This window comes from Monodelphis domestica, chromosome 5, assembly GCF_027887165.1.
Source record: "Monodelphis domestica isolate mMonDom1 chromosome 5, mMonDom1.pri, whole genome shotgun sequence".
In the NCBI taxonomy this organism is placed as follows: Eukaryota; Metazoa; Chordata; class Mammalia; order Didelphimorphia; family Didelphidae; genus Monodelphis; species Monodelphis domestica.
Window position 1 is genome coordinate 322,596,572 of NC_077231.1, and position 26,448 is coordinate 322,623,019.

Sequence of the window (26,448 nt, forward strand, 5' to 3'; positions counted from 1 at the left end):
TCCCCGGCTCCCAGGGGAATCCAGAACTCCTGCCTCCTTTTTCCAAGACCCAGACATGATTGTTACTGAAAGCTGCGACTCCCTTCCTTGCTCCAGGCTCCAGTCCAGTGTCCAGAGAGCGGCTGTGTCCTCGCATGCCTTCCTTCCACAAGGGGCGGCGACCCCAGCGGAGATGCCTCATCCTCAGGGCCTTGGCAAGCAGCCCTGGAGAGCTCCGGGCTGCCTCTCACCTCCACCAGCCCCTCCAAAACCTAGCGTGGAGCCTGCTCGAGTCTCTCGCCGTTGGGCCAGGCTGGTCCTCGTGATGTCGAAGAGGAAGGCGAAGGGAGGTCACTCGAGCTAGCACCCCTGGGCTTGGCTGGGGGCCCCAGGCTGCCTCCTTCCTAAGGCTTCTGAAGACTCCTGGAGGGAAAAGGGGCCCCTGGGAAATAGTCGAGTGATTCCTCTTAGGCCCAGCCTCTCCGGCTCCTCTGGCCCACCCTACAGCCAAGGCTCCCTCGGTGGGTGACTCCAGCAGCTTCCGTACAGGGTTAAGGAGCATCTCTCCACCACCACCGCCTAGATCCTTGCTCCAGCCTTGGTGTCTCTGAGCTCCCGGCCCGGCCCAACGCCTCCAGATGGGACATCTCCAGCCAGACATCCCCAGAGAGCCCCAACTGCACCCTGATTCCTCCAAGAACTCCCGGGCCCAGATAATGTTCCAGCCTCCAGGGTGCCTCTTGGCAAAACTGCTTTAGTGTGTGTGTGGGAAGCCTTTGACAAGATCCTCGATGATGTGAATCTTCAGATTCTGGGGTCAGAGAGCTGTGGACTTTCTGCTCATGTTCCTCTACCAAAGTCTTCCTCAAATAATTCCAGATGCTTGAGTCTGTGACTACATGAAACACAAGCTTGGGCTCATCCTCCAGTCTTCCCTCTACTTCCATCCTCACATCTAATCATTAAAAAAATCTTGGGGAATCCCCCCCCAAACCTTCTAGCTACTCCTGTGGCCACCACTTACTCAGGCCTTCCTTTCTCCCCTCCTAATCAGCTTCCTGGCCTCATTTGCCCCCTTCTATCCAGAAGCCAAAGTGACATTCCTACAGCACAGGTCTCAAAGGTCACTCCCCTGCTACAGAAGTTATCATGGCTCCCTATTGCCTCTAAGATAAGATATCAACTGAAGGTTTGGCAAGAAGAGCTTTTAGGACTGGACTTCAGGCTACTTTCCAAAGTGGATTGCCTGATATTTGCCTTAGAGCTTGCTGTCTCCCACATATGATATCCTGAATCCCATCTCTGGCCCTTGCCACATTTCTTTTATGTCTCTATGGCTCTCTGGTCTTTTAGATAGATTCTGGCACACAAGAGGTGTAAATTGAATAATAACATTGTTACTAGAGTAATGGCTACTAAGTGTTCCATGGATGAAGGGAGGATCCTCATTACCTTCATAAGCGTCTTTGAGAACAGGAGCTCAAGAATCAGCGGCTCATGTTGTAAAAGAGAAGCAGCCTCGGGCACAGAGGAGAAACCCCATGCTCACAGTACCGAGTTAGTAGGGGTCTAAGGCAAGATTCACATCTAGCTCCTCTGACTCCAAATATGCTGCCTTGCCCTCTCGGCTGTGCCATGGCCATCATCAGATGGCTGATGGGCTTAAAGATCTGCCCATCACACTTTGGCCAATAGTTAACACCAGCCTGGTCCTAACACTCAGTGGGGACTTTGTTTCGGGTTTTTCTTCTACTGAACATGAAAAGGGCCTTAAAATATGGGAAAATCTCCAAACCATCAAGGAGATTTTATTAGCTTCTCTATGCAGAAAACTGGAAGCGAGGTGATGCAGTGGAAAGAGAGTAAGACTCATTTTTATGAGTTCATATCCAGCCTCAGGTACTTACTAGCTCTGTGATCATGGTTAAGTTGCTTAAACCGATTGGCCTCAGTTTCCTCACATGTCAAATGGAATTGAAAAAGGAAATGGCAAACCACTCTCGGGTCTTTGCCAAGAAAACTCCAAAGACCACAAAGAGTTGGATATGACTGTACAACAAGAAATGCAGAAAATTAGCATCTCAGTCACAGAAAAGAGCCCACTGGTCTTATTGGGTTCTGAAATTCTATAATTTATTTTAATCACCAGTCCATAAGGAAAGAGCCCTAAGCTTGGAGCCTAGCAAGATCTGGGTTCAAATTTTGGTTTGAAATGTCAGAGGTTCTAGACCTTGAATGTCAATGAATTGAGAATTTCCCTTCTGGGACTTATCCATGTTTAGTGAGAGTGGGGTTTGAGGCAATGGAAAGAATGCTGGAAGGTCTGGGTTTGAATCCCCGTTCTGACACAAAGAGCTACACATTGAGGGCCCCTGAGCACTAGAGCCCACAGGAAGCAAGAGTAACTGCTGATAAGGGCACCCAATCTCCTCCCACATAGATTCACAGTGTTTGCCCAGTGAATAATTATTGAACAAGTGACACAAGGAATTAGAAAGCAAACAAACAATCTTGGTCAAATATTGACCCCGAGGCCAAGCCAAATGAGGAAGGGTTCCTTCCAGCCTTTCAGGTGTGTATGGGATGGGAAAAGAAGGGAAGCCCAGTGGAGTATCTGGTGCCATCTTATCTTTTCTACATAGGAACTGGCCTGACTGGCTTGGTGGCAGTGAAGTCCTCCCACCCTGGCTGGGACAGCTGATAGTGAGGGATCTTAAGGCAACGTTGAGTTTCGGCGAGATGCAAAGATTAGGTCGTCTCTGGCCACGATGGGTCAGCAGCTGGTTTCCTAGCTTTCACGTGCTGAGGAGGAAGCTAAAGGACAGAGATAATGAAGCACCACCCCAGAGACATCCTCGATAACTGGGTTTTGGAAGCTCATTTTTGAAAGCCTCTGAGCATGATGTGCCAAAGCTGGAAAAAGCGATCCCAGCTTTATAAGGAACAGATTGGAGAAGACTTCTACCCACTCGGCTCCCTCAAATACCGACGGGGAGGAAGTCTTGCCTTCCCAGTGTCCTTTGGGCAAAGGTCATGTCTTGGGATGTTCTTCAGGGTTTACAATGAAATTATCTGGGATGGAAGCACGTCAGCCGTGTCTATTTCCCATCTTCATGTGGCCATATCAGCCTTTTAAGCACAAGGGGCTGACACGTTGGGTTCAATTCATTATATCTGGCCATCTACCGAACCTCGTATGACATCTCAGATAACTGGACACTCAGCTCCTAATCGACTGCTTCCAATGCCAGCACACTCACCACTGAGTATGATTAAAATAAAAACAAGGCTACCTCTTCAGTCACGTTTTGTTGGTCTTCGGCGGTATCCGACTCTTGGCGAGCCCTCAGTAGGGACATGGCTCGCCATTGCCTTCCCCAGCTCATTTAACAGACGAGGAGCGGAAGTGGCTTGGCCAGGGTCACACAGCTAGTCCGAGTCTGGATCTGAATTCATGAGCATGAGCCTTCCCGATTCCAAGCCCTGTGCTCTACCCCCTGCACCATCCAGAAGCCCATTCGGGTATGCTTACTTCTTCCTCGATTGCTTATTCTGTAGACATGAGCCCACTTCACAAAGCCCTCCAAGCTGTCAGCTTAAGGGACTTCGCCTGGATTTCCAAGTTTCTGCCCAGCTGTCCAATTCTACGGCTTCAGATGGACGATTCCTTATTCCAGGGGACTTCAACCATGGAAAATCCCACCCGCAGATGACTCACAGGCAACCCCACTTGAATATTGACAAGGATGAAAAGGAATGCTTGACAATGAAAAAATACTTCACAGGAAATTCATCCACATTCATTCAGGAAATTCCTTTATCAAGGAGCTTTCTACACAGGCTTTTCAGGGGCAAGTCAAGAGTGTCAGCCCATTTTAGAGATGAAAAACAGAGGCTTGCATGGAAGGAGCAACCAGCCAGCCAAGGTTCAAACCCACAGCTCCCCCACTCCAATAGAAGCTCCTTTCTGCTGCTCTAACAAGAGAGCTCCCAACTGGTTTCCACTCCAGTTAATTATGGTTGGATGATCCACCTCAACTCTTTCATTTTCTTTATCACTGGACAGACGCGCTCTCTGCCAACAGCCAATGCCTTCCCCACGACTTCAGAGATAGTCTGTGGAGACAGTGAAGAGGACCAAGAGGCCTCCGAGGCTATCTGGCCCAAAGCCCTCATTCTGCAGATGAGGAATGCGATTGGCCCAAGGTGCGGGAGCACACTCAGAACCAGCGAAGAAGTGTACCCAGAGGCTCAGATTCAAAACCTGGCATTCTTAGATAGAAACCAGGGAAATGACTGACTCTGGCACTCTATATTAGGCAAATGGTTCCTCCAGGGAGCTCCCAGAGTTCAGGGAATGACCTCTGCTTGTGGTCTGCTTTTACCCAAACTCAGGAAAAGGAAAGACAAAAAGTGGAAGCCGCTTGTTCTCGCTTTCATAACTCCAAGACATTTCAATAAAGAAATTATCTGGAAACCTTAGTCCAGTATAGCCATCTGGCATCTAAATCATTTATTTTAACCCTCACCTTCTACCTTGGGATCAATACTGTGTATTGGTTCCAAGGCAGAAGAGTGGTAAGGGCTAGGCATTGGGGGTGAAGTGACTTGTCCAGGGTCACCCAGCTGGGAAGTATCTGAGGCCAGATTTGAACCTAGGACCTCCTGTCACTGGGCCTGGCTTCCAATCCACTGAACGTCCCCCTAAATCATTTTGTAAGCCACCATTCAACAAAAATCTTTGAGGTGACAGTTGGTATTCTTTGCTGCTTCTCTATTATTCACCCAAGATATATTTCTATGTCCCTCCCTGAAGCCTTGGCATAATGCCATGATGGGGGCCTGATCAGTGCCACAATCCACTGATGATCATCCCGACCTGAGCTGCTTTTTCCCTTTTCTCTTTCGGGATCCATGATTTGGGGGTGTGGGCTCCCCTTGGCCACCATGGAGGCCACGCGATCCCTCTACCATTCAGGGCAGTGTCTGTGTGGCTGAGCATCATCTCTCTTTGGCCAACCGAAAGATGGATGGCCCACCGGGCTCAGCCATGCTGGCTCCACAGGATTCTTTTTTCCTAGTCTCACTTACCATGCCGAGATCAATGATGAAGCAGTCTCCCATGTTGAAGCTCTCCCAGCTGAGGGGCACTTCGGTGGCCCGGACCACGCGGCGGCCCTTCACATGCAGCAGTCTTTTGGCAGTCAGATCGTTGGTGATGACGTGATGGAATCCAGATGCCACACCTCCATTCTATACAGAGGAAGAGGGGAGGCCATCAAATGGGGAAATGACACTTCTTCCTACCAACATGGCGGCACCAAAACCCAAAGGAGTTCACAGAAAAACAGTATTCCATTCAAATGGAAAACACAACATCCAGAGCCTTTGACCCAGAGATCTCACTGCTGGTCAGAAGCCAACCACAAGGAGGGTGAAGGCAGAAAGAACTGGAATCCAGGGAGTGGCCCTCTCCAACAAACGGGGTGTGTAAAGGGAACCTCCTCCCCCCAGCTCGTCCTACCGGTGTCCCTGCACCATATGGCTGGACATCACGCTCCAGAGATCACAGTGAGGAGTCCCAGGAACTAACGGTTACGGGTCTGGGTCAAAGGAGAGGATAAAAGAGGGGTACGAGGGGGGACCCCCTCTCTCCATTGTGGTGGCCGAGAGAGCTAGCCACGCGGTCAGAATTAGATAAGAAATAGGCTTTCATCTCTACCTATCTACTTTCTCTAGTTAAGGGAAAATTAACAAACTCTGGAAACGAAGAACCACGAGTTTGCCATTAACTGCCACAGTGGAAACACTTCCCAAGTTGGGGTGTGTGAACACGACGAGACATTCTTGTGCCAAGAAACCACGACAACTTCGGGGCCTTCCAAGAATCCCGGGAAGCCTTGTATGTATGTCCTGTTACCAAGTAAGGCAGTCCCAGGGGAATGGTCTGCACAATCACTTCAGTACCCAAAATAAGGCAAGCCAGAAAGGCTGCTGAGCACCCACCCACCCATCCACCCATCCATCTGAGCGGCTCAGACTGGCTCCAGAGAGCAGAAGAAGGACAACACAGCCTTCATTCTTCTGGCAGAGACGTCAAGGACCATGGACAGGGAATGCACACATTCAGAGTCTCTCCTTCCTCTCACTTCTCAAACCCTGGTCAGCCGCTGCCTTTTCTCAGTCCTTATTCAGCTCTTTAAAAAATTAAACCCCTCCTTTCTGTCTTAGTATCAGTTCCAAGACAGAAGAGCAGAAAGAGCTAGGCAAGTGCACTTAAGTGACTTGCCCAGGGTCACCCAGCTAGGAGGTGTCTGAAGCCTCGTGATCTAGCCACTGTGCTACCTAGCTGCCTCTCCGCATCCAAATCTTTGCTTCATTTGACACCCTATGACAACTTTGGAGTGCTGGTATAAGAGCCAGAAAGCCCTGAATTCAAATTCTACCTCCGAAGCTTACTGGCTGTATTACCCAAGGTAAGTCACTAAACTGGTCTGCCTCAGTTTCCTCATCCATAATATGCAGATAAGAATAGCACCTGAACCTTCCAAGATTCTTGTGAGGCTCAAATGGGACAATATTTCTAAGGCACTTAGCACAGTGCCTGGCACACAGAAGGGGCTCAATAAATGCTGGCTTCATCCCTTCCTTCCCTTTCTGGTACTCCAGGGTCCTGCTCACTCACGGTTCTCTTCTTGTCTGACTGCCACTGCTGAGACTATTCTACTTGGCCTTGGTGAACGACTGCTCCACGACATCTTCTCTATTCCATGTGGGGGCGGGGGGGGAGGGGATGGATGGATGGATGGATGTTGGGAAACAACAGTTCTCTAAGGACACACAGCAACAGCAACGCTTCTGTTCACATGTCCTTTCCTGCAAGAACACGTGGAAGTGACTGATGCTCCTTAAGAAGATCCGTGGCCCAACGGGCTGAAACCAAGAGGTCTTTGGACCTCGCCACAGGCTGAAATCCCATTTCCTCTCTGAAGTATTCAGTGTCCACAGAAAGAGCCCAAGGAGCCAAGAGGCTCTTCCTTAGCTAGGTAAGCTGAGCTGGCCATGGGCAGCTGAAGCTTGGAACGGGACTGGATCCTGTCATGCCCCCAGGTGAGAGCCAGCTAGGAGCAAACTCCTGTCTCCCTTAAGGCAGGATGGGGAACCCTGGTGGCGGGAAGAAGGGCAGCCGAGGTGCCTCTCCTCCATCTTCCTTACTAGCAACTCCTCCCCCAGGAGCAAACGGAAAGAGGGAGAGAGGGAGAGAGCAAGAGAAGGAGAGAGGAAGAGAGAGAGAGAGAAGGAGAGAGGGAGAGAGAGAGAAGGAGAGGGAGAGAGAGAGAGGAAGTGAGAGAGGGAGAGAGAGAGAAGGAGAGAGGAAGAGAGAGAGAAGGAGAGGGAGAGAGGAAGAGGAGAGGAAGAGAGAGAGAGAAGGAGAGAGGGAGAGGGAGAGAGAGAGAAAGAGAGGGAGATAGGGAGAGAGGGAGGGAGGGAGAGAGGAAGAGGAGAGAGGAAGAAAGGGAGAGAGGGAGGGAGGGAGAGAGGGAGAAGGAAGGAGGAAGAAAGGGAGAGAGGGAGAGAGGGAGGGAGAGAGAGAGGGAGAGGGAGGGAGGAAGAAAGGGAGAGAGGGCCATTTATTCACAGCCTCATCTCCTCAGGGGCTCTGAGGAGAGGCACTCAGGCTGAGGCATTTCAACCCTCCCATCTGGTGGCCGGACCCTCTCCTGATGTCTCTGCTCCCATGGCACGCTTAGCTTGTTACCACTCACTGCCCTGGTCAACTTCTCCCTACAACACCCACTTGGGTGACTCAGCCTGGGCTGATCCTTCAGCACAGACATTTGGGAGAATCTCCCAAGGAGCAATTTAGCAGTTCTGGAACCCTGGCCATGTGATTTGTTTGTTACCTGGTATGGGAGAGAGAAGGAGACAGACAGACAGACAGGCAGGCAGGCAGGCAGGCAGAGACAGAGACCAGAGAAGAGATGAAGGGAGAGAGACAGAGAGGAGAGACAGACTCAGAAGAGAGATAAAGGGATGGAGACCAAGAGGAGTAAGACAGACAGACCGACAGACAGGTTGAGCAAACGGTCCTCTGGTCTTGGCTGCCTTCAGGGTTCCATTATCTCCAGGCATACATTTCCTCTCACGCAGGGCTGGCCTTTCAGATCTGGCTGCACGCTCGTTTCTGATCATTCCTGATTAGTTAATGGCATGATCTGAGCTCTTGCCAGAAGCCTCTATCTATGGAGTTTCCCCTTCTTGGGGAGTTCCACGCTGATGACTAAGGACTCAACCTCAGAACAGAGCAGGAACTAGACTGAATTCGTGGGAAGAGTTGGCCAACGTGCTCTAGCCCACAGCCTGTAGATTCCATGCACCCCAGACTCATTGGATGTACTTGGTCCATGTGAGGACAGCTTGATTTCACATGTTGACACGACGGGGGCACAAAGGGAAGAGAACTGGCTCCAAAGTTGGAGGACCTGAGTTCAAATCCTACCCAAGAGAGTAAATAGCAAAGTACATGGCCTAAATGGCTTTCTGAGATCCATTCCATCTTTCCATCAAGAAGTCAAGACCACATGGGGCAGCTGGGTGGCTCCGTGGATGGAGAGCCAGGCCTAGAGATGGGAGGTCCTAAGTTCAAATCTGGCCTCAGACATTTCCCAGCTGTGTGACCCTGGGCAAGTCACTTGACCCCCATGGCCTAGCCCTGACCTCTTCTGTCTTGGAGCCAGTACAGAGTATGGATTCCAAAATGGAAGGGAAGGGGTTAAAAAGAAACAAGTCAAGACCACAACTCACTGTTTAGGCTCCTCTTCATTTAGGGATGATGGGAAAGAAGGCAACCTATCGGCCCCTGATGCAAAGGGCCTCTACAAATGGGTGCCAGGAGGGCTGGGTCTGAGAGGGAGCAGGAGACCCTCTTGAGGGCGACTCATGCCTGGCTGCCTGGGATGAGGAAACCTTTAACCAGTGCCCCCCCCCCCCCCCCCCCCCCCGCTCATGCCTGGAGGGCAGCTGCCGAACACCAGGCTGTGCTGGAGGTGCCGCTCCCCGCCCAGGCCGATATTTGGGGGGAAGAGCCGGGGCTCACCTGGTACTTGATCCCTCCTTTGAAGTAGCTGACAAACTCGGTGGACTCGTAGCCTTGTAGCTCTCGGCACTGCACGGGCTTCCCCCCGAGGTAGTCGTCCATCTGCATGGTGAAGATGGCCGCGGCCCCCCGCTCGTCCTGAGAGCTCTCCTTCCCTAGAGGGGAGGCACAGACAGCTCAGCCCCAGCCCTGGAGCGCGCGATCCCTGCTGGCAGCGCAGCCGCTTCAGAATGCACCCAAGAGCCAGGCTCGGGGCCTGATACCGAGGGAGGCCCCCAATCAGACCCAAGGGGGCAGCCCCTGGAGGGGGAGGGCAGGGACCACCCCTGGAGGGGGAGGCATCCCCCCCCCCCCAGCATGGATGCTCTCGGACCCAAGCCAAGCCACGGCTCCCGTCCCAGCTAAGAGATGGACTTCCTTGGGTGTGATGGGGAGAAAGGCATTATGGGAAAGCCCAGCCACCCCAGGCCCACCCTTCCTCAGGAGGCTCCTCTAGATGGCCTGAGTCTGGGTCTGGGATCTGTGGTGCCTCATTAAGCCCCACTTTCTCCTCTCAACAAAGGGAGGGCTGAGGGTGGTGACAACTCCAGAACTCTGGCCTAGTGGAAGGGATGGATAGGGGGCCCAAGGCCTCCTACTGGCCCTGCCCTGAATGGGAACATAAGGCACCTCCTACTTAATCTGGAGGGAGCTAGAGCTGGCCTCAAGGGTCGTCACTCCCCTCCCTCATCTGCAGATAAAGAAACTGAGGCCTCGGGTGGAAACACTGGCTCAGAATACAGTTATTAAATGTCAGGACCCGGCAGAGTCAAGCAAGAAGCAAAACTGCATTCTTTGAACATCTTCACTGGTTCAACCTGTCCTGCCACAATTAGGGTTTGTTGGGACTATGGGTTCATCTGCAGAGGTCCTTCCTATCACGACTCCACCCAACCCTTTTTACAGATGAAAAGACTGAGGCCCAGAGACTGGGCGACTCACCTCAGATCCCCCAGACTCCAAAGCCATTTTGTCATCAAATTATCTTTGTGTTTGTAAAGGAAAGAAGGAAAGGAAGGAAGAAGGGCAGTCAGGCAGGCAGGCAGGCAGGCAGGAAGGAAGGAGGGAGGGAGGAAGGAAGGAAGGAAGGAGGGAGGGAGGGAGGGAGGGAGGGAAGAAGGAAGGAAGGGAGGAAGGAAGGAAGGGAGGAAAGAAGGAAGGGATGGATGGAGGGAGGAAGGAAGGAAGGAAGGAAGGGAGGGATGGATGGAGGGAGGAAGGGAGGAAGAGATGGATGGAGGAAGGAAGGAGGGAGGGAAGGAGGGAAGGAAGGAAGGAGGGAAAGAGGAAGGAAGAAAGGAGGGAAGGAAGGGAGGGAGGGAAGGAAGGAAGGAGGGAAGGAGGAAGGAAGGAAGGAAGGAGGGAAGGAGGGAAGGAAGGGAGGGAGGGGGGAGGGAGGGAAGGAAGGAAGAAAGGAAGGAGGGAAGGAAGGAAGAAAGGAAGGAGGGAAGGAAGGAAGAAAGGAGGGAGGGAAGGAGGAAGGAAGGAGGGAGGGAGGGAGGGAGGGAAGGAAGGAAGGAAGAAAGGAGGGAAGGAGGAAGGAAGGAGGGAGGGAGGGAAGGAAGGAAGGAAGAAAGGAGGGAAGGAGGAAGGAGGGAGGGAGGGAGGGAGGGAAGGAAGGAAGGAAGGAAGGAAGAAAGGAAGGAAGGAGGGAGGGAGGGAAGGAAGGGAGGGAGGAAGGGAAGGAGGGAAGAAAGGAAGGAAGGAAGGAAGGAAGGAAGGAAGGAGGGAAGGAGGGAAGGAGGAAGGAAGGAGGGAGGGAGGGAGGGAAGGAAGGAAGGAAGGAAGGAAGGAAGGAAGGAAGGAAGGAAGGAAGGAAGGAAGGAAGGAAGGAAGGAGGGAAGGAGGAAGGAAGGAGGGAGGGAGGGAGGGAAGGAAGGAAGGAAGGAAGGAAGGAAGGAAGGAAGGAAGGAAGGAAGGAAGGAAGGAGGGAGGGAGGGAGGGAAGGAAGGAAGGGAGGGAGGAAGGGAAGGAGGGAAGAAAGGAAGGAAGGAAGGAAGGAAGGAAGGAAGGAAGGAAGGAAGGAAGGAAGGAGGGAGGGAGGGAGGGAAGGAAGGAAGGAAGGAAGGAGGGAAGAAAGGAAGGAAGAGAAAGAATCCTAAATCCTTTCATTTCTCACTAGAGGTTTAAGACTCAAACTGTTCCCACCCAGTCCTCCTCCTCTTCTCCAAACTTGGGGCATTTACTTTATAAGGCAACAGGTTCGGCTGGCTCAAGACCCCAGGATTCCTGCCAAGGGCCTCTCAAGGAAGTGAGAACCCACAGCCAGCCATTCCAGGGCCAGTGTTCTCTCTAGGGACAAGGGACTGTTTCCTCCAACAGATAGTGTGGATCCATTTTGTGCTGGTTGCCCTGGGGGGCCATCCTGCTGCCTGTGGGCCCCAGCAGAGCCCCAGTCATCACAAAAGAGCCAGGAGCCTCCCAAAGCTTCTACTTCAGGTCTTTGGGATTATTGGGGGGAGGAGCTGCAAAACATTAGCTTCTCAGCCCCAGGTGGAGCCCCTGACCCTAGGCCAGGGATTAAGAGACAGCTTTGGTCAACAGTTCTCTAGTATCAGAGAATGGCGGGCTATTAATCACATCCTCAGGCAGATATGCATCTGCTCCTATTAAGCATCCCTGCCAGCAGAAAGCACTGGCCTCAGGATCAGGGAAGCAGGAGTTTCAATCTGGCTGCTGATGCTGGCTGTGCCCTCCTGGGAAAATCCCTGATCCTCTCTTGAGCCTTAGTTTCCCACTTCTAGCACCTTATCCCTCAGGATTATTGCAGGCCTAAAAGAGAAAATGGATCAAGCCACCAGGTGGCATTAACAAAGAAAAGCAGAGGCAGCCCCTGCCTTCCAAAGCTTGCCCTCAGTGGCAGAGCAGGGCAGCGACCACATCTGTAGAGCATCCCTGGAGTTCATCTCCAAGGGAGGGCATCCCAGACAGAGAACTGTAAGGTTTGCAAAAGCAAAAATGATGCTTTTTTCTTCAATAAATGCCAGCTAGTTTCAACTACAAAATGGGGGAGGGGGCACAAAGGAAGGTTTGCAGAGGGTTGGGTGGAGTCGTGATAGGAAGGTCCTCTGCAGAGGTGGGGAGTCCTGGAGAGATGCACACACAACACAAAGAATGAGAATGCAAGAATGGGCTGCAGTCTAAACAGGGGAGGGCTCAGATCTAGAAGAAAGGAAGAGAGCAAAGGGGCAACGTCTACCCTAGGAACACTCAGCACCCCCCACAGATGAATTCAGTCTGGAGCAAGTGCCTCTTCTCCCAGATCACTCTGATCCTTTGGCTCCTTCTATCCCCCCACCCTAAGGTTCCTCCTGCAATCAATGGATCAATAACCACTGACTACCTGCAATTGATGGATCAATAACCATTGACTGCGGAAGTCTCCCCTGAGGTGGATGAAGGGATCTCCGCCCCCTGCGAGTCCTCAAGGTAGCCCTGAATTGTAATACTAATAACAAGAATTTATAGAGCATTTTAAGGTCCCCAAAATGCTTTACAAACACCTCACAGTAATAACTCCGGGAAACAGTGGCTGAGGCTGAGGCTGACTTGCCGGGAGTAACAACCAGCGCGGGGGGAGGGGGGGGACTCTGGATCTAGAGCCTCCACCTTCTCCTTTGGGACACAATTCAGTAGCTGGGCAGAGGCGGACATGCGCCCTAGCTTGGAGGGAACAGATTTCAGAGGAAGAAAGAGAGCTGGTCCCACAAACTGGTTGTTGTGGCTATTTTTTAAGGCAAACCAAAGACGATGGGCCTGCCAGGTCTCTAGTTGGGGCAGAACATCCCCCCTTTTTTTCAGGCCACTCAAAGCTTTTTGTCTTGGAAGCTTTTCCCATAGAATTACATCCCCTTTTTGAGGATTGAACTCAGGACCTTCAGTTTATGAGATTGACTAGCATTCCCTGGCTCTGGCTTAGCCCCACCTAACTGGGATTGCCATTTCCCTCAGGGTCCATCATACAGTGTGAAACTGCCTGCCTGAGATTCCCTTCAGGGTGGATTCTCCTGGAACCCGGAACCAGTCCAAGCTTTGGGGTCTCCAGCTAGTCCTAAAACTTGGGGCTCACCAGATCTTACTAGGTGACACGTTTGGGGGTTCTAGATTCCATGTTGACACTCCTAACCCCAAAACATCTGATGAACTCCAATAAGACCCGGAGAGATTTACCCTCCCTGGATGGCCCTTTAGATTTGAGATGGACAGAGAGCTGAACCTCCAGGCGATGCCTGGATACATCAGGCTGAATCTAAGACTTCTACCTGTCAGGTCACCCCTATGTCTTCAGGCAGACCCCGGTCAGATGACCAAACTCCCTGCCCATGCCTCCACCCTCTGGAGTCCCGTCTTCACCGTAGTGTCATCTGGGAACAGCTCTCCATCCTCGCTGGCTTCCTGGCCAGATTTCACATCATCTTGTAAATTAATTAAGAAAATCCTCCTTTTCGTTTTAAGCTAACTTTCAGAGTCTTGCCTCCTTGCCAAAGGTGCCCTTCCCGAACCCTGGGGGTTCGCCTCAAGCCCCCCACCACAAAAGTGTCCCCATTTTTGTTTCCGTCTAGGGAGGCTTCAGCATCACCACTAAGAAGCCTCAGTTCAAACCCTTTCCAAGAAAGAGAAGCAAACCAAACCTGCTGGGGAAGTGGGGGACGGTACGAAGGGGAAGGCACACAATAGCACCCCTATGCAGAAGAGCAGAAAGACTAGCCCAGCAGGGAACTGAGATGCAAATAGCCCTAAGCCCAATAGAAGTACAGCCCCAGCATTAGCATCCTAAAGGCTGGGCAGGTCCCACCTGGAGAATTCCAAGGAATTCAGCCCCCAGGCTGCAGGGCTTCCCCTCCGCATTCTCCTTTCCCCGGGTGGTGAGTGCCCAGGGAGTCTCCTTGGGAAGGTGGGGCCGTTTCTTCCCCTTTGGACTGCGCTCTCAACTACCCTTTCCTAGAGCCATCTCGGCCGGGGGGATGGGGGGTGTCTGGGGCCCCGCAGCCCTTAGTACTCAGATAACAAAGCGCAAAAGCTCCAGGCTAACAGGATGATGCGCCAGGCTCCTCTAGGCAAAGTCCTTTAATTCCATTGTTTAACGGCATCCTCCCACTGACATCACCTCTACTTTACAGAGGAGGAAACTCTAGCCCAGGGACACGCAGGAAATTTGCCCATAATCATAGGGTAGGTGTAGGAGTTGGGATTCGAACCCAGGGATCCAAACGTGTTACTCCTCAATACATCACAGCCTCCCTGCAAAGCCTCCCGGAGTAACTAAAATGGAAACCCAGATCTAAGAAAGTGGCTAGCCCAGGACATCGTTAGAAGAAGAAGACGACTCCTCCTCCTCCTCCTCCCCCCCCCACCTCCTCTGCCCATTTGGGGTTCTGCCCTTGGCACAACCAACAAAGAACTGATTTAGGCCAGTTCTGAGCCCTCCTGCGTAGGATGAGCCAGAGCGGGAGCTCAAGTGGCTGCCGGAGCCCCGGCCCCGTCTCAGCAGCAGGTAAACAACCACACCTCCTCCAGAAATGGAGCCTGGGAGGATGTGCGGCTTGGCCCGGGCTCCACCACCCCAGCTCGGGCACACCAGATACAACGAGCCAAGGTAAGAACACCCCTCCTTCTCTCTGGGGCTGAGCTGGCTCCGACCGCCCCAGCCAGGTCCCTCCCTCCTGCCCCAATTCCTTCTCTTCCTTTAACCTGCCGGGCCACTTCCTGGACAGTTAGAGCTCAATGTCTTGGCTCTTAGGGACCCGGAAATGTTTTGGGGTGCACCAAGGGGTCCCCACACAATAGGACCTGCTGAGATCATGGTGAGGGGGTGTCTCTAGACACCAGCCACTCGGGAGCAGCCTGGGATGCAGCAAAGAAGGAAGGATTTTAGCAAAACTAGAAATTGTTCCAATCTGGCCTCAAGGCTCTTTCTAGCTGTGTGATCCTGGCCAAGTCACTTCACCCCGTTAACTAGCCCTCCGCCTTTGGTCCTAGAGCTGGTACTAGAACAGAAAGAAAGGGAACAAGCCAATCCCAGGAGAAGCTCCGTGGCATATGCTAGGCTGAGCCTCCAGCGCTAGAAAACTGAAGAGAAATGGTGGTTGCCAAGGAGAATCCCAGCAATATTAGTTGTCAACCCTATTTCCCAATTACAAGTTAATCTGGTTCAGCGGCACTTGGGAAGATGGCTGGCCAAATGTCACCTCTCATCCAACATCCCTTCACTTTACAGGTCAAGAAATTGAGGCTCGGACAAGTAGCAAGTGTCAGGATAAGGGCATGAACGCCCAGACCTTCAGATACTCACTAGCCATGTGTGACCCTGGGCGAGTCACTTAACTCCCTTTTGCCTCAGTTTCCTCAACTGTAAAACTGCCCTGGCAAGAGCCCCTCTAGTCCAAGGTTGTCGTGAGGATGAAATGAGAGGATCTCTGTAAAGTGCTCAGCATAGCGCCTGGCACATAGTGGCGGTTTATTCCTTCGAGAGAGCCCTCCAAGACTCCAGGCAGGCTCTGCCTCAACATAGATGGGCATCTGGGGTCCATGCCTCCGCAAGACTTCCCGTGGGTTCAAGGCTTGGGGGACAGTGAAGTTCCGGCGTGGAGTCGGGGGACCTGGGCTCAGATCTCAGCCCTGCTCATTAGCTACCGGGGTGGCCCGGCGCCCCTGAATCTCTAAAGACAATCCTGGGGAAGATGGGGCTGCTCTGGGGCTTCAGGAGGACTAGGGGATGCCTGTGGAGGGGCTCCCCTGGGGGACAGCGGCTGGGACAAGCATTAGAGCCGCCGCCCGCCAGAGGGTCCCAGGGAGGAAAGGACTTTGGAAAGCCAAAGCTAGCACGGTTGGGGTCGGGGCGACTCGCCGCTCTTTCTTAAAGGGGGTGGCGGGGGAACAGACCAAGGGAAAGGAAACAACGGAGGTTCTCCGGCTTCCAGGAGGAGGCAGCCTAGCCTGGGAAAGCCCAGAAGAAGCGGAGCGGGAGGAAGAAAAGCAGGAGTGGTGGGGAGGAGGGCGAGGGGGGTTCCCAGCCCTGCCTCAGTTTCCCCCTCTGGAGTATGAGGGCATCGGGCTCGAACTTCCCTTGGGGAGCTAATGATACTCCGATCTCGGGCCGGCCCCTCGCCCGCTGCCAGCCTCAGTTTCCCCATCCTTCCTTCTCTCCAGCCCCCGGCCACCCCTAGCCCCCCGCGGGCATACCGAGCCAGAAGTGCAGGCGGTAGAAGAAGCCCTGGCGGGGCCCGGCCGCGGTGTACAGCACCAGGTAGGCATCCCCCACGAAGAAGCTGCCGTGCTGCTGGACGGGCACCGGCACCAGGTCCAGCTGCTCCACGCGCCACACCTGCAGGCCGGGCTTCTGGCCCGCCACCGCGAACTCCTTGTGGTACAGCTCCGGGGCCATGTTGGGGCGGCTGTCGGTCGGGGGCGGCAGAGACAGGACGAAGAGAGACTGGACCGCCGAGTCTGCGGAGCCCGGATTTATAGGGCGCGGCGCGCTGAGCCAGGGGGCGGGGCCTCCCCGGCTCCACCCCCGCCCCTCCCCGGGCGGGGCTGGCCCTGGGACCTGGCTTTACTCCTCCGGACCTGCCGAGCTTTTGGAGATCCGAAAGCTGGGCCTCCCCTCGGCTCCCCAGCCCGGGCCCCTCGGGTCGCCTCTCCCCGCCCCGGGCGCCTCCCGGGAGCTCGTCCCCAGAGCAGGTTCTGCCCGGGCTCCAGGTGTGCGCTGAGATCGCAAACAGGAGCCGCTCCCCTTCTCCCTTCCTTGGGGCGGTGCCAGGCACACGGAAGGCACCCTGCGGAGGCTTCAGAGTCGGGCTGCTCCGCGAGGGTAGGAGTGGGTGGATGAGGACCCCCGGAGCCCTGGTGAATCCCAGAGTGCCCCCGCGCCTTCCCTTGCGGGCACCGGGGAGGCCAGGGCCAGGGAAACGGACTCCTCTGCCCTTTCTAGCTGGTGACCCGGGGCAAGTCGGCGTCCTCCTCTCTGAAATGGGTACAGACTAAGTGGCTGGGGGCTCGGGCCAGCTTTGGCTCGCTCTATTGGGGGAGGGAGGGCCTCCGGTCTGTCCTTATCCAGGCCAGCCCTAGGGCCCAATTTCCTGGAAAGAGCGCAGGCCAAGCCTGGAAAGTTGTCTCCTGTGGGAAGGCCTCTCACCTGTCCCCCAGGCCCGGGTGCCAGGAGCAGCAGGCCCCTCCCCAGACTTCTCCAAGGAGCCCAGGCTGCCAGGGTGTCTCCAGGGGCCCCTCTGCAGAGGGAGGGCTGTTTGTGTGGGAGATTTCACTCCTCACTGGCTCTTACCGGACTCCTGGCCTTGGTGGCTCTTTTGGGTCCCTCAGAGGGGGGGGGAGGGGACAGCTCTCCCTGGCTTTGCCCCTAAGCTGCCCCTGGCGTGCAGGTTCTCTCAGGCCTGGCTGGCAGAGGGCTGTCCTTGCTCATGCCAAGAAAGGCCCCAGCCAGGAGCTGGTCTCGGATTTCCCATCATCTGAGGCTTCTTCTCTTTGACTGATGCCAGGTGGTCTGGGAGGCAGCTCACACTGTGGTGGCACCACCAGCTGGCCCCGAGCAAATGCCTTTGGGCAAGAATTTGCCATAAAACCGAAAAAGCCTTTGTGCTGGGCTCTGGCTTTCCAGGCTGCCCTCCCAGAAGCCCAGGTGCCCACTCTCGCCCGGGGGGTGCCAGGGAGCCCTCGGCTCCAGTCTGGGGAAACTCTCCGAATGGCACCTGCTATGTAGAGGATCAAACACGGAGGCATACAGGGCGGCCAGAGGCTCCTGGCCAGACACTTCCCAGCTGAGTGACCCTGAGCAAGTCCCCTCACCCTGCTGCCTCCCTTCCCCATCTGCAAAACGGTCTGGAGGGGACATGGCCGAGCTCTGGAGGATCTGCCAAGGAAGCCCCAAACAAAGAGCTGCGGCCGCTGAACACCGAGGATTATAGGAGGATTATAGGAGGATTTTGAAATCCAGTGAGTTAGTGTGTGTGTTCGTGTATACATGCAAACGTGCACACATACGTGGTGCACACATGTGTAGATATGTATGCACGTGCACACACATGCACGCACACACATCCCCCTCTGAAAAAGAAGGACAGATAAAGCCTCTCAGGAAGGAGGGAGAGTTCTGGTCTTTGGGCTCCAAATCCTCAGTCAGGCCCAGGAGCCCCGGGACATGTAACCAAGAGAGAGCTCAGGCTGAAGGTCCACTTCAGGCCCTCCCCAGCCCCCAGAATCCCTCTGGCCCTCAGTTTCCCCAGCTGTTAAAGGGGCCTCGTTCCTTCCCAGGCTGTCCAAGAGGAGCATTGAGGAAAGGCTGGCCAGCCTTGGCCACTGGAGGGTTCGGGTTGGATCTGGGGCCATTTCAGAATCAATTCTGCAGGCAAACAAGGTATGATGGAGAGCCCGGTGAAGGGGAGAGGCCGTTAGAGGCCAAAGGAAGATGGAGGACCAGCCATGACCCACCCCAGCCTGGGAACAGCCTCCGGGGATGGCAAGAGAACTGAAGGAAGGCCCCCAGGTTGCTGGATGGACCCACAGGGCTCACTTCCGGGGAAGAGCCCCAGAGGAGATAGGCTGGCCCAGTGGACCAAAGCTTGGGGCCCACAAAACTGCAGCCCCTGGGAGCCCCTGGGGCTCTCTTCCCCAGTGGCAGCCCCTCTCTGCTGAGCAAAGCCCACCTTTCCCTTCTCCTAGGAGGAGCTCAGAGCCAGCCAGAACTCCCTAAAGATGAGTGTTTGCCCAAAGGGGAATGAATGGGCTACTGCCAAGCCTCCCCCTCCTCCAACACCCCTAAGCGAGGCCCCAACGACCCTGTCAGACACTCTCTTTGGTCCCAGTAGTAGGAGGGGCCTCTGCCCTGAGATCTTGGCCCTGAGAGGCTGGAACTGCCCCTTGGGGCTGAGCCTTGAGCTGAGAGTCAGGAGAGTTGACCTGGGGCTGAGGGAGGCAGAGCAGTGAGCTGCCAGCCCAAGGGACGTCCAACAACTCCTGGAGGGCTCTGGCCCCCAGTGAGCAGGGAATGATGCCAGGATTGGCCAAGAGGTTCTGGCCAGGGAGAATGGCCAATTCTGGTCAAGGCTTTCTGGAGCCACTCATTGCTTCAGGTGTCAGGGTTCAAGATGGACATCCAGTTCTGAGTTCCTGGGCTAAGTGATCCAGACCTCAAGGAGTCCCAGAGAATGGAAAGGGGGCCAATGGGTGGAATGGAAAGGACTGAATTCTACTCCATCCTCTGAGCTGTAGATTGATGAGCAGGTCAGTGAACTCCCCGAGGCTCAGGCTTGTCATCTGTAAAATGGGCAATGATAACAGTACTAACCTAAGTAAGTTGTTCTTCAGTGTGAGTAATAATGGATATGGTCTGTGTGTGTGATCCATGTAGATGTCTATATGGACAGTAATAGGTATTTAGAGTGAGATTCTCGACTCCCCACCCAGACACACAGGAGCAAGGAGGGGGAGTCCCTACTGAAGTCCCTTTTGGAGGCTTTGGGGCTCTCTTGAGGAGGTGAGAGGATGCTCTCAACCTAAATCCCCATTTCTGTGTGTTTCCATAATATCAATGACCAGGAGTCTTCATTACCTTCCCACAGTCATTTCCTCAGTTGGTCCCTTTGCTATCCCTAACAACAACAATAGCTGGTATTTACAGAGCTCCTGCTATGTGCCAAGCACTACACTAAGTACTTTACAAATGTCTCATTTGAACCTCACAAATCTCAGAGATGTGGGTGCTATTATAGTCCCCATTTTGCAGATGAGGAAAATGAGGCAAATTGTGGTAAAGTGCCTCAGCCTAGGTCACACAGCTAGTAAGTTTCTGAGACTAGATTTGAACACAGATCTTCTGGATTCCAGGTCTAGGACTCTATTGATGGATATCAATTTCAGTTTTACAAAGGAGATAATTACTTAAAAGCTATATTTGGACTCAAAGTATAAACCATCTCTTGAGCCAGGGCATACATTTGCTTCTAAACACCAGACGCTGGGAAGAACAAGCTCCAACTGAAAATGCTGCCCACAAAAGACTGCTTAGCCAAGGCCCTTCAAAGGCAACATGATCCTTGATTTCAGGAAATGGTTTTTCAGCCTCCAGGTTGATCTTCTGCTTTGCCAGGGTCAAAGAGAACAGGCAAGGCTGACTTCGCCACTGGAAGTCCTGGGGCATTTCTGACTGTCTGAGATCTCTCAAAGCCCTGAACAAAAGGAAAAAAAAAGGACCCAAGTGGGAGGCAGCCCCATCTGGGATGCCAGCTCTCTCAGAGGTCCTGGGCTTGATGGAGGTCCTGGTAGGAGGAAGGGGAAGTACTACCTGTTAGTCCAAGGGTCATCTTCACCCTTCTGGTCAAGATAAGAAAAGAGAGGTGACACTCCTGAACCATCTGTGCTAGCTTAACCATCAAATAAAAGCCTCCCCCCCCAAATATAATCCAACAGGAAATGGGAACATGGCAGCTGTGCAGGCTCAGAATCAGTGGCTGGGCCCTACTATTGCCCATCTTCATCTACTTCCTAAAGCAGGCCATCCAAGCCTTCCTGACGGGTGGGCATCAGCAGACCCTTTGATCCTCCTATGGATATAATGGGCCAACAGAAATATCTGACATCATTGGGATTACCCCAGGGCAAAGGATGCCTCAGATGCCCGTGTTTCCTGAACCCAGGAAGGTCATCGCTGACTGAGGGAGCTTTGAGTCTTCACTTCCTGCCTGTCCTTCATTTGGGCCCAAATCAAGGAGAAGGTACCTTGCTTCTGTTCCTTAGAAACTCACTTGTGCTGATGATGCCATAATGGCGCCCTTCTTCCTTCTCCCTTACTTGCTTGCATTTCTCCCATCCCGGGCCAGCTTTGCCTCTCTCTGGTTTTAGGAACTGGCTAATTGCCCCATCTTGGAACTGCATCGGGGCACAGGTGAGTGTGTGCTCAGACAAGCCCCAGAGATGAGCAAAAGACAGGTCTAGGCTGGCATAATCCCATCCTTCTTGCCCCTGGCTAAGCTAAAGTCCACAGAAATTGGGGCTTCCCAAACAAGGACCCACTTTTCCAGCTCAAAAGACTTTCCAAACTGTATTTCATTCTAAACTGCTTATCAGTCTGGATTGGGAGCTTCCATTATCACTGCACTGACTCTTTAAACAACTCGGAAGCTCTCACTACCAGCTGCTCTGGGCTCTGCGGTTTGGTGCCCAGGCGAAAGTTGTGGGAATCTTCCTCCCATCATTGCTCTGATGAGTCTTTGCCTTCTGGTCCACACTCTCCCTCACTGCTCCAGGCTTCCCTATGCCCAGGCAGCCTCTCCTTAGTGGTCTGGCCCTTTAACTACATCTGTAACTGCAGGCAGTCGCTGGTGAGCCTGCCTGAGATAGCTCTGGGGTATGGTGGGTCACGATGGCCTTGGACACGAGGGGAAGAGTCGCCCAGGCCCACTGCACAACCTGAGCAGCCCCCCTCTTCCCTCAGCCTCTTGTAATGTGGCCCCCGACTGCATCACTCGGCTGAAACCACTCTGGCCTTTTTGCAGTTCTCCTCATCCTTGACCCTCTTCAGCCCTCATCTCCTGTGTGCTCTCACCTCCTCTGGCTTCTGGGAGGCTGCTTTCTCTTGCTTCTGCTACTGCCTGTGGACCTGCCTCAGTCTCCTTTGCTGAGTCACTGTCCTATTCCCCGTCATCATCATCATCATCATCATCATCATCATCATCATCTCTCTGTATACATGTGTATGTTTCTCTCTGTGTTGCTCTGTCTGTGTGTCTCTCACTTTTCTCTGTCTCTCTTCCTCCCTCCATTTCTTTTGGCAAGCATATCTGTATCTCTCTGTCTCTGTGTCTCTATCACTGTCTGTCTCTGTTTCTGTCTGCCTGTCTCCCTTCCCCGTTTTACTTTTGGCACGCATATCTCTCTCTGTGTGTCTCTGTGTCTCTGTCACTGTCTCCCTGTTTCTCTCTCTGTCTGTCTCTGTCTGTCTCTTCCTCCCCCCTTTTTCTTTTGTCAAGCATATCTGTCTCTCTGTGTCTAGTCTATCTGTCTCTTCCTCCCCCCTTTTTCTTTTGGCAAGTGTATCTGTCTGTCTGTGTCTCTGTGTCTCTGTCACTGTCTCCCTGTTTCTCTCTGTCTCTGTCTGTCTGTCTGTCTCTTCCTCCCCCCTTTTTCTTTTGGCAAGTATATCTGTCTCTCTCTGTCTCTGTGTCTCTATCACCGTCTGCCTCTGTTTCTCTCTCTCTCTCTCTCTGTCTCTGTCTGTCTGTCTGTCTGTCTGTCTCTTCCTCCTCCCTTTTTCTTTTGGCAAGTGTATCTGTCTGTCTGTGTCTCTGTGTCTCTGTCACTGTCTCCCTGTTTCTCTCTGTCTCTGTCTGTCTGTCTGTCTGTCTCTTCCTCCCCCCTTTTTCTTTTGGCAAGCATATCTGTCTCTCTCTGTCTCTGTGTCTCTATCACTGTCTGCCTCTGTTTCTCTCTCTCTCTCTCTCTCTCTCTCTCTCTCTCTCTCTCTGTCTCTGTCTGTCTGTCTGTCTGTCTGTCTGTCTCTTCCTCCTCCCTTTTTCTTTTGGCAAGTGTATCTGTCTGTCTGTGTCTCTGTGTCTCTGTCACTGTCTCCCTGTTTCTCTCTGTCTCTGTCTGTCTGTCTGTCTGTCTCTTCCTCCCCCCTTTTTCTTTTGGCAAGCATATCTGTCTCTCTCTGTCTCTGTGTCTCTATCACTGTCTGCCTCTGTTTCTCTCTCTCTCTCTCTCTCTCTCTCTCTCTCTCTCTGTCTCTGTCTGTCTGTCTGTCTGTCTCTTCCTCCCCCCTTTTTCTTTTGGCAAGTATATCTGTCTCTCTCTGTCTCTGTGTCTCTCTCTCTCTCTCTCCCTCTCTCTCTCTCTCTCTCCCTCTCTCTGTCTGTCTGTCTCTCTCTGTCTCTCCCTCCCTCCCTCTCTCTCTCTCTGTCTCTCCCTCTCTCTCTCTCTCTCTCTCTGTCTCTCTCTGTCTCTGTGTCTCTCTCTCTCTCTCTCCCTCCCTCTCTCTCTCTCTCTCTCTCTCTCTCTCTCTCTCTCTCTCTCTGTCTCTGTCTGTCTGTCTGTCTGTCTGTCTCTTCCTCCCCCCTTTTTCTTTTGGCAAGGGTATCTTTTGGTCCATCTCTCTGCCAATGGCTCCCAGATTCATGGCTAACACAAGAACCGGACTCAGTCTCCCTTTCTTCTCCTCCCCTGCACAGGCTCTGTGGAGGTGCAGAGGAAGGAATGTGACGCCAGAGTTGGTTCCTCCGAGGGAGGGAGGCCTGTCCTATTCTTCTGAAAACATTAGGCTGGGCAGCCTGTAGAGGTCTTTAAATGCCAGGGCCAGGAGTTGGTAGGGCGATGGTGGCCGTGCCCTTCATCAGAGCAATGGTTATCTGCTGTCCTTTGGCTCTTTTCACCTTTCACGGAGGAAAGCCGGGAAGTATTTCACGTTGACTAGGCGACCTGGGTTACTCATTGACTTTTATTACCAACAGGTTGAATTGTGCATATAAAAATGCCAAGTTCAGTGGCATGAAACCCTGCCAAGGCCTGAATGGGCCCTGCAGGGGGAGGGTTCCAAAGGGCCAGGGAGTGACTGTGCTCCGCGTTTTTCTCCCTCTGGGTTAAAGGCTCATCATTCTTTTGGGGAAATCAAAGATAAAGAGAGAATTGAGGAAACCCTTAGAAGGCTATCGAGTTTTAGAGAAAGAAACCCCAAGGAGAAGCCTGCTTCCTCCCAGCAGGCATCCTTACTCTCCCCCTGACATTGTCTTTTATTTTGTGAACCGTCTCTCATTTCGGCTTAATAATGGCCATGAAAACGATCTTCTGTAAACACGTCCTGCCAACAGAGCCAACCAGGATGAGTCGGGGCCCTTCTCCATCAGCTCCCAGCAACAGTAAGAGATCAGACCTCAGGAAGGGGATCTAGGAAGGGGCTTGTTCTATGGGCGACGGGGTCCAAAGCATAACTGGGTTTCTATTTGCAGGAGAATTCTATTACGCACTTGAAGAAAGTGATTAGAACCAGGCAGCAAAAACAGGAGCAAGAAAGAAGCATCCAGCCACAATCTATACCGCCCACCTGTTATCCTGAGAGCCCAGGAAAGAGCGAGGGAGGCAGAGAGGACCGCGGACTGCCTTCACTGCTGACTGTAGAAATAAAATGAACAAAGGGATCGTAGCAATCAATCTAAAGGATCAAAGAGCTATGGCCAAGCTGGACTGGCAGGGAGGAGAAGACAGTTCAGTACCAGCATCATTCGTCTTCAGCTACCAAACAACCTTGGAATGATGCCAATAGAGAAAGCAGGAGAAACCAGGGACAAAAGACGACATCCTTTTTGTTTTTACAAATCCCAAGGAAAAGGGATGGGCATGAGAGAGCCCCCTTTAACGAGCTCAAAAGCCAGCATCTACAATGAAGGGCTAGACTTCTTTCAATGGAGAAACACTTGAAATGTTCTCAATCAGCACAGGAATAAAGCAAGAGGGTCCTGCCTCCTCAGCAGCATTTCACATAGTCCCAGTGCAATTAGCCATAACAGTAAAACAGAGAAATTAAAGATAAAAACATGGCATTATCCCTCTTTGCAAACAGTATAGCAGTTCGATTAGCAAACTCCACACAAGCAATATGGACCCTATCAAGATGATTAAATCACTTTCTTAAACATGAAATAAAATAAATTCCAAAACCTACCCCCTCCACTCTGGCCATCCTCCTTCTATCCCATGCCAATAATGAATAATCTATTACAGCACATCATTCAGAAAAAGAGAAAGGTGAGGGTGGGGGGACTGGGTCCCTCAGTAAATTGAAAGCCAGGCCTAGAGATGGGAGGTCCTGGGTTCAAATCTAGCCTCAGACACTTCCTAGGTGTGTGACCCTGAGCAAGTCACTTAACCCCCATTGCCTAACCCTTACTGCCCTTCTACCTTGGAACCAATACACAGTATTGATTCTAAGGTAGAAGTTAAGAGTTTTTTTTTTTAAAAGAGAAGAGGAGAGGAGAGAGAAGGAGGGGAGAAAAGAGGGTACCGATTAGATCTCCCCATTCCAGTCAAACTAGCTTGCTGCCCCTTCCCAACAGACAACACAAATAGTCCCCCTGTGCAGAAGATGCTCTCTCCTCACTACTGTTTTAAAGGACTCCTAACTTCCTTAAAAGCACAATTCCAAGGCCATCTTCCTATACAAGGTCTTTCCTGCTCTCCTCCTCAGTGTCAGCATCATCTCCCTCCCTCTGGAAATTCATTTCTAGATATTATATATACATATACATATATATACACACTTATATACTTTATAAATTCTTCCATTGATTTGCCTGTGCAACAGGTGTCTGTCTTCCTCTCACCCCTTTACAAGACCAACTCCTCCAGGGCAGATTGCCTCATTTTTGTCCCTTTCCTTACAAAGAGTATCTACTCAAAACGGGTGTTGAATTGAGGGTGAATGAATAAACATAAAGGAAACCCCAGCAGACACACTAGATTTTGATTGTCATTGTAAAAGCTTTTGGGTAAATGACATCAATGCAGCTAGAATAGGAACTGATGAAGGAAATATTTTCGCATCAGATATCACTGGGGAGGGCAACCAGGAGGCACAGAAGAGAGAGCACCAGGCTTGGAGTCAGGAGGACCCGAGTTCAAATCTAGTCTTAGATACTTTGTCACTTTACTCTGTTTGCTTCAGTTTTCTCATCTGATAAATGAGCTGGAGAAGGAGATGGCCAACTACTTCAGTATCTCTTCCAAGAAAAGAGTATGAAATGGCCAAATAACATCACTGGGAAACGCCCAACATCCAAGATATGTGGAGAAACAACCCCAAAACATGAGGCCCAATTTGTGATGCAAACAATCAACATTTCCATGGAAAAGAATGTTCCAGATCATTAAAAAGAAGAGAAATACAAATGAAAATAACTCCAAGATTTCCCTTTGCACCCATCAGTTTGACAAAGATGAGAGGATCATGGGAAATCTAGACCTCTAGTAAACTCTGGATGCAGCAGTGCCTGCTTCCAGCCATTCTGGAAAATCTTTGAAGATTATCTGAGGAAAGTCACTGGGCTGCTCACACCCTTTGAAGCAGTCACAGGAGGACAAAGTTCCATTTAGACCCAGACCTCCACAACTGCGTCTTTTTGGTAGCAAAAGCCTGACCACAGAGTGCTCAGCCATCCATTGGAGGAGACAAGAACACACTGTGCTGTATAAGCTGTGAATGGAACGCTGGGTTTGGTGCCAGAGGAAAGGGCAACTAAAGGAATTCAGAAACCCACAGGAAGGCTTTTGGGAACCAACGATGGCCAAGGGAAGAGTATGCAAAGTTATTAAAATCATGGACATGAAAGCAATGGTCC

The 26,448-nt window shown here is 52.3% G+C and overlaps 1 protein-coding gene across 1 annotated transcript in view; it reads right to left on the minus strand.

Annotated features, from left to right (window-relative positions):
- The window catches only part of SCIN (scinderin), a 51,956-nt gene that overhangs the window by 20,226 nt on the left and 5,282 nt on the right, over window positions 1-26,448 (minus strand). Inside the window, exons 5-8 of the mRNA XM_056800684.1 lie at window positions 17,915-17,978; window positions 16,298-16,654; window positions 9,077-9,231; window positions 5,071-5,232 (exon numbers count right to left, since the gene is read on the minus strand). Coding sequence (XP_056656662.1) covers window positions 5,071-5,232; window positions 9,077-9,231; window positions 16,298-16,654; window positions 17,915-17,978 — 738 coding nt within the window. The remainder of the gene's footprint in view (window positions 1-5,070; window positions 5,233-9,076; window positions 9,232-16,297; window positions 16,655-17,914; window positions 17,979-26,448) is intronic.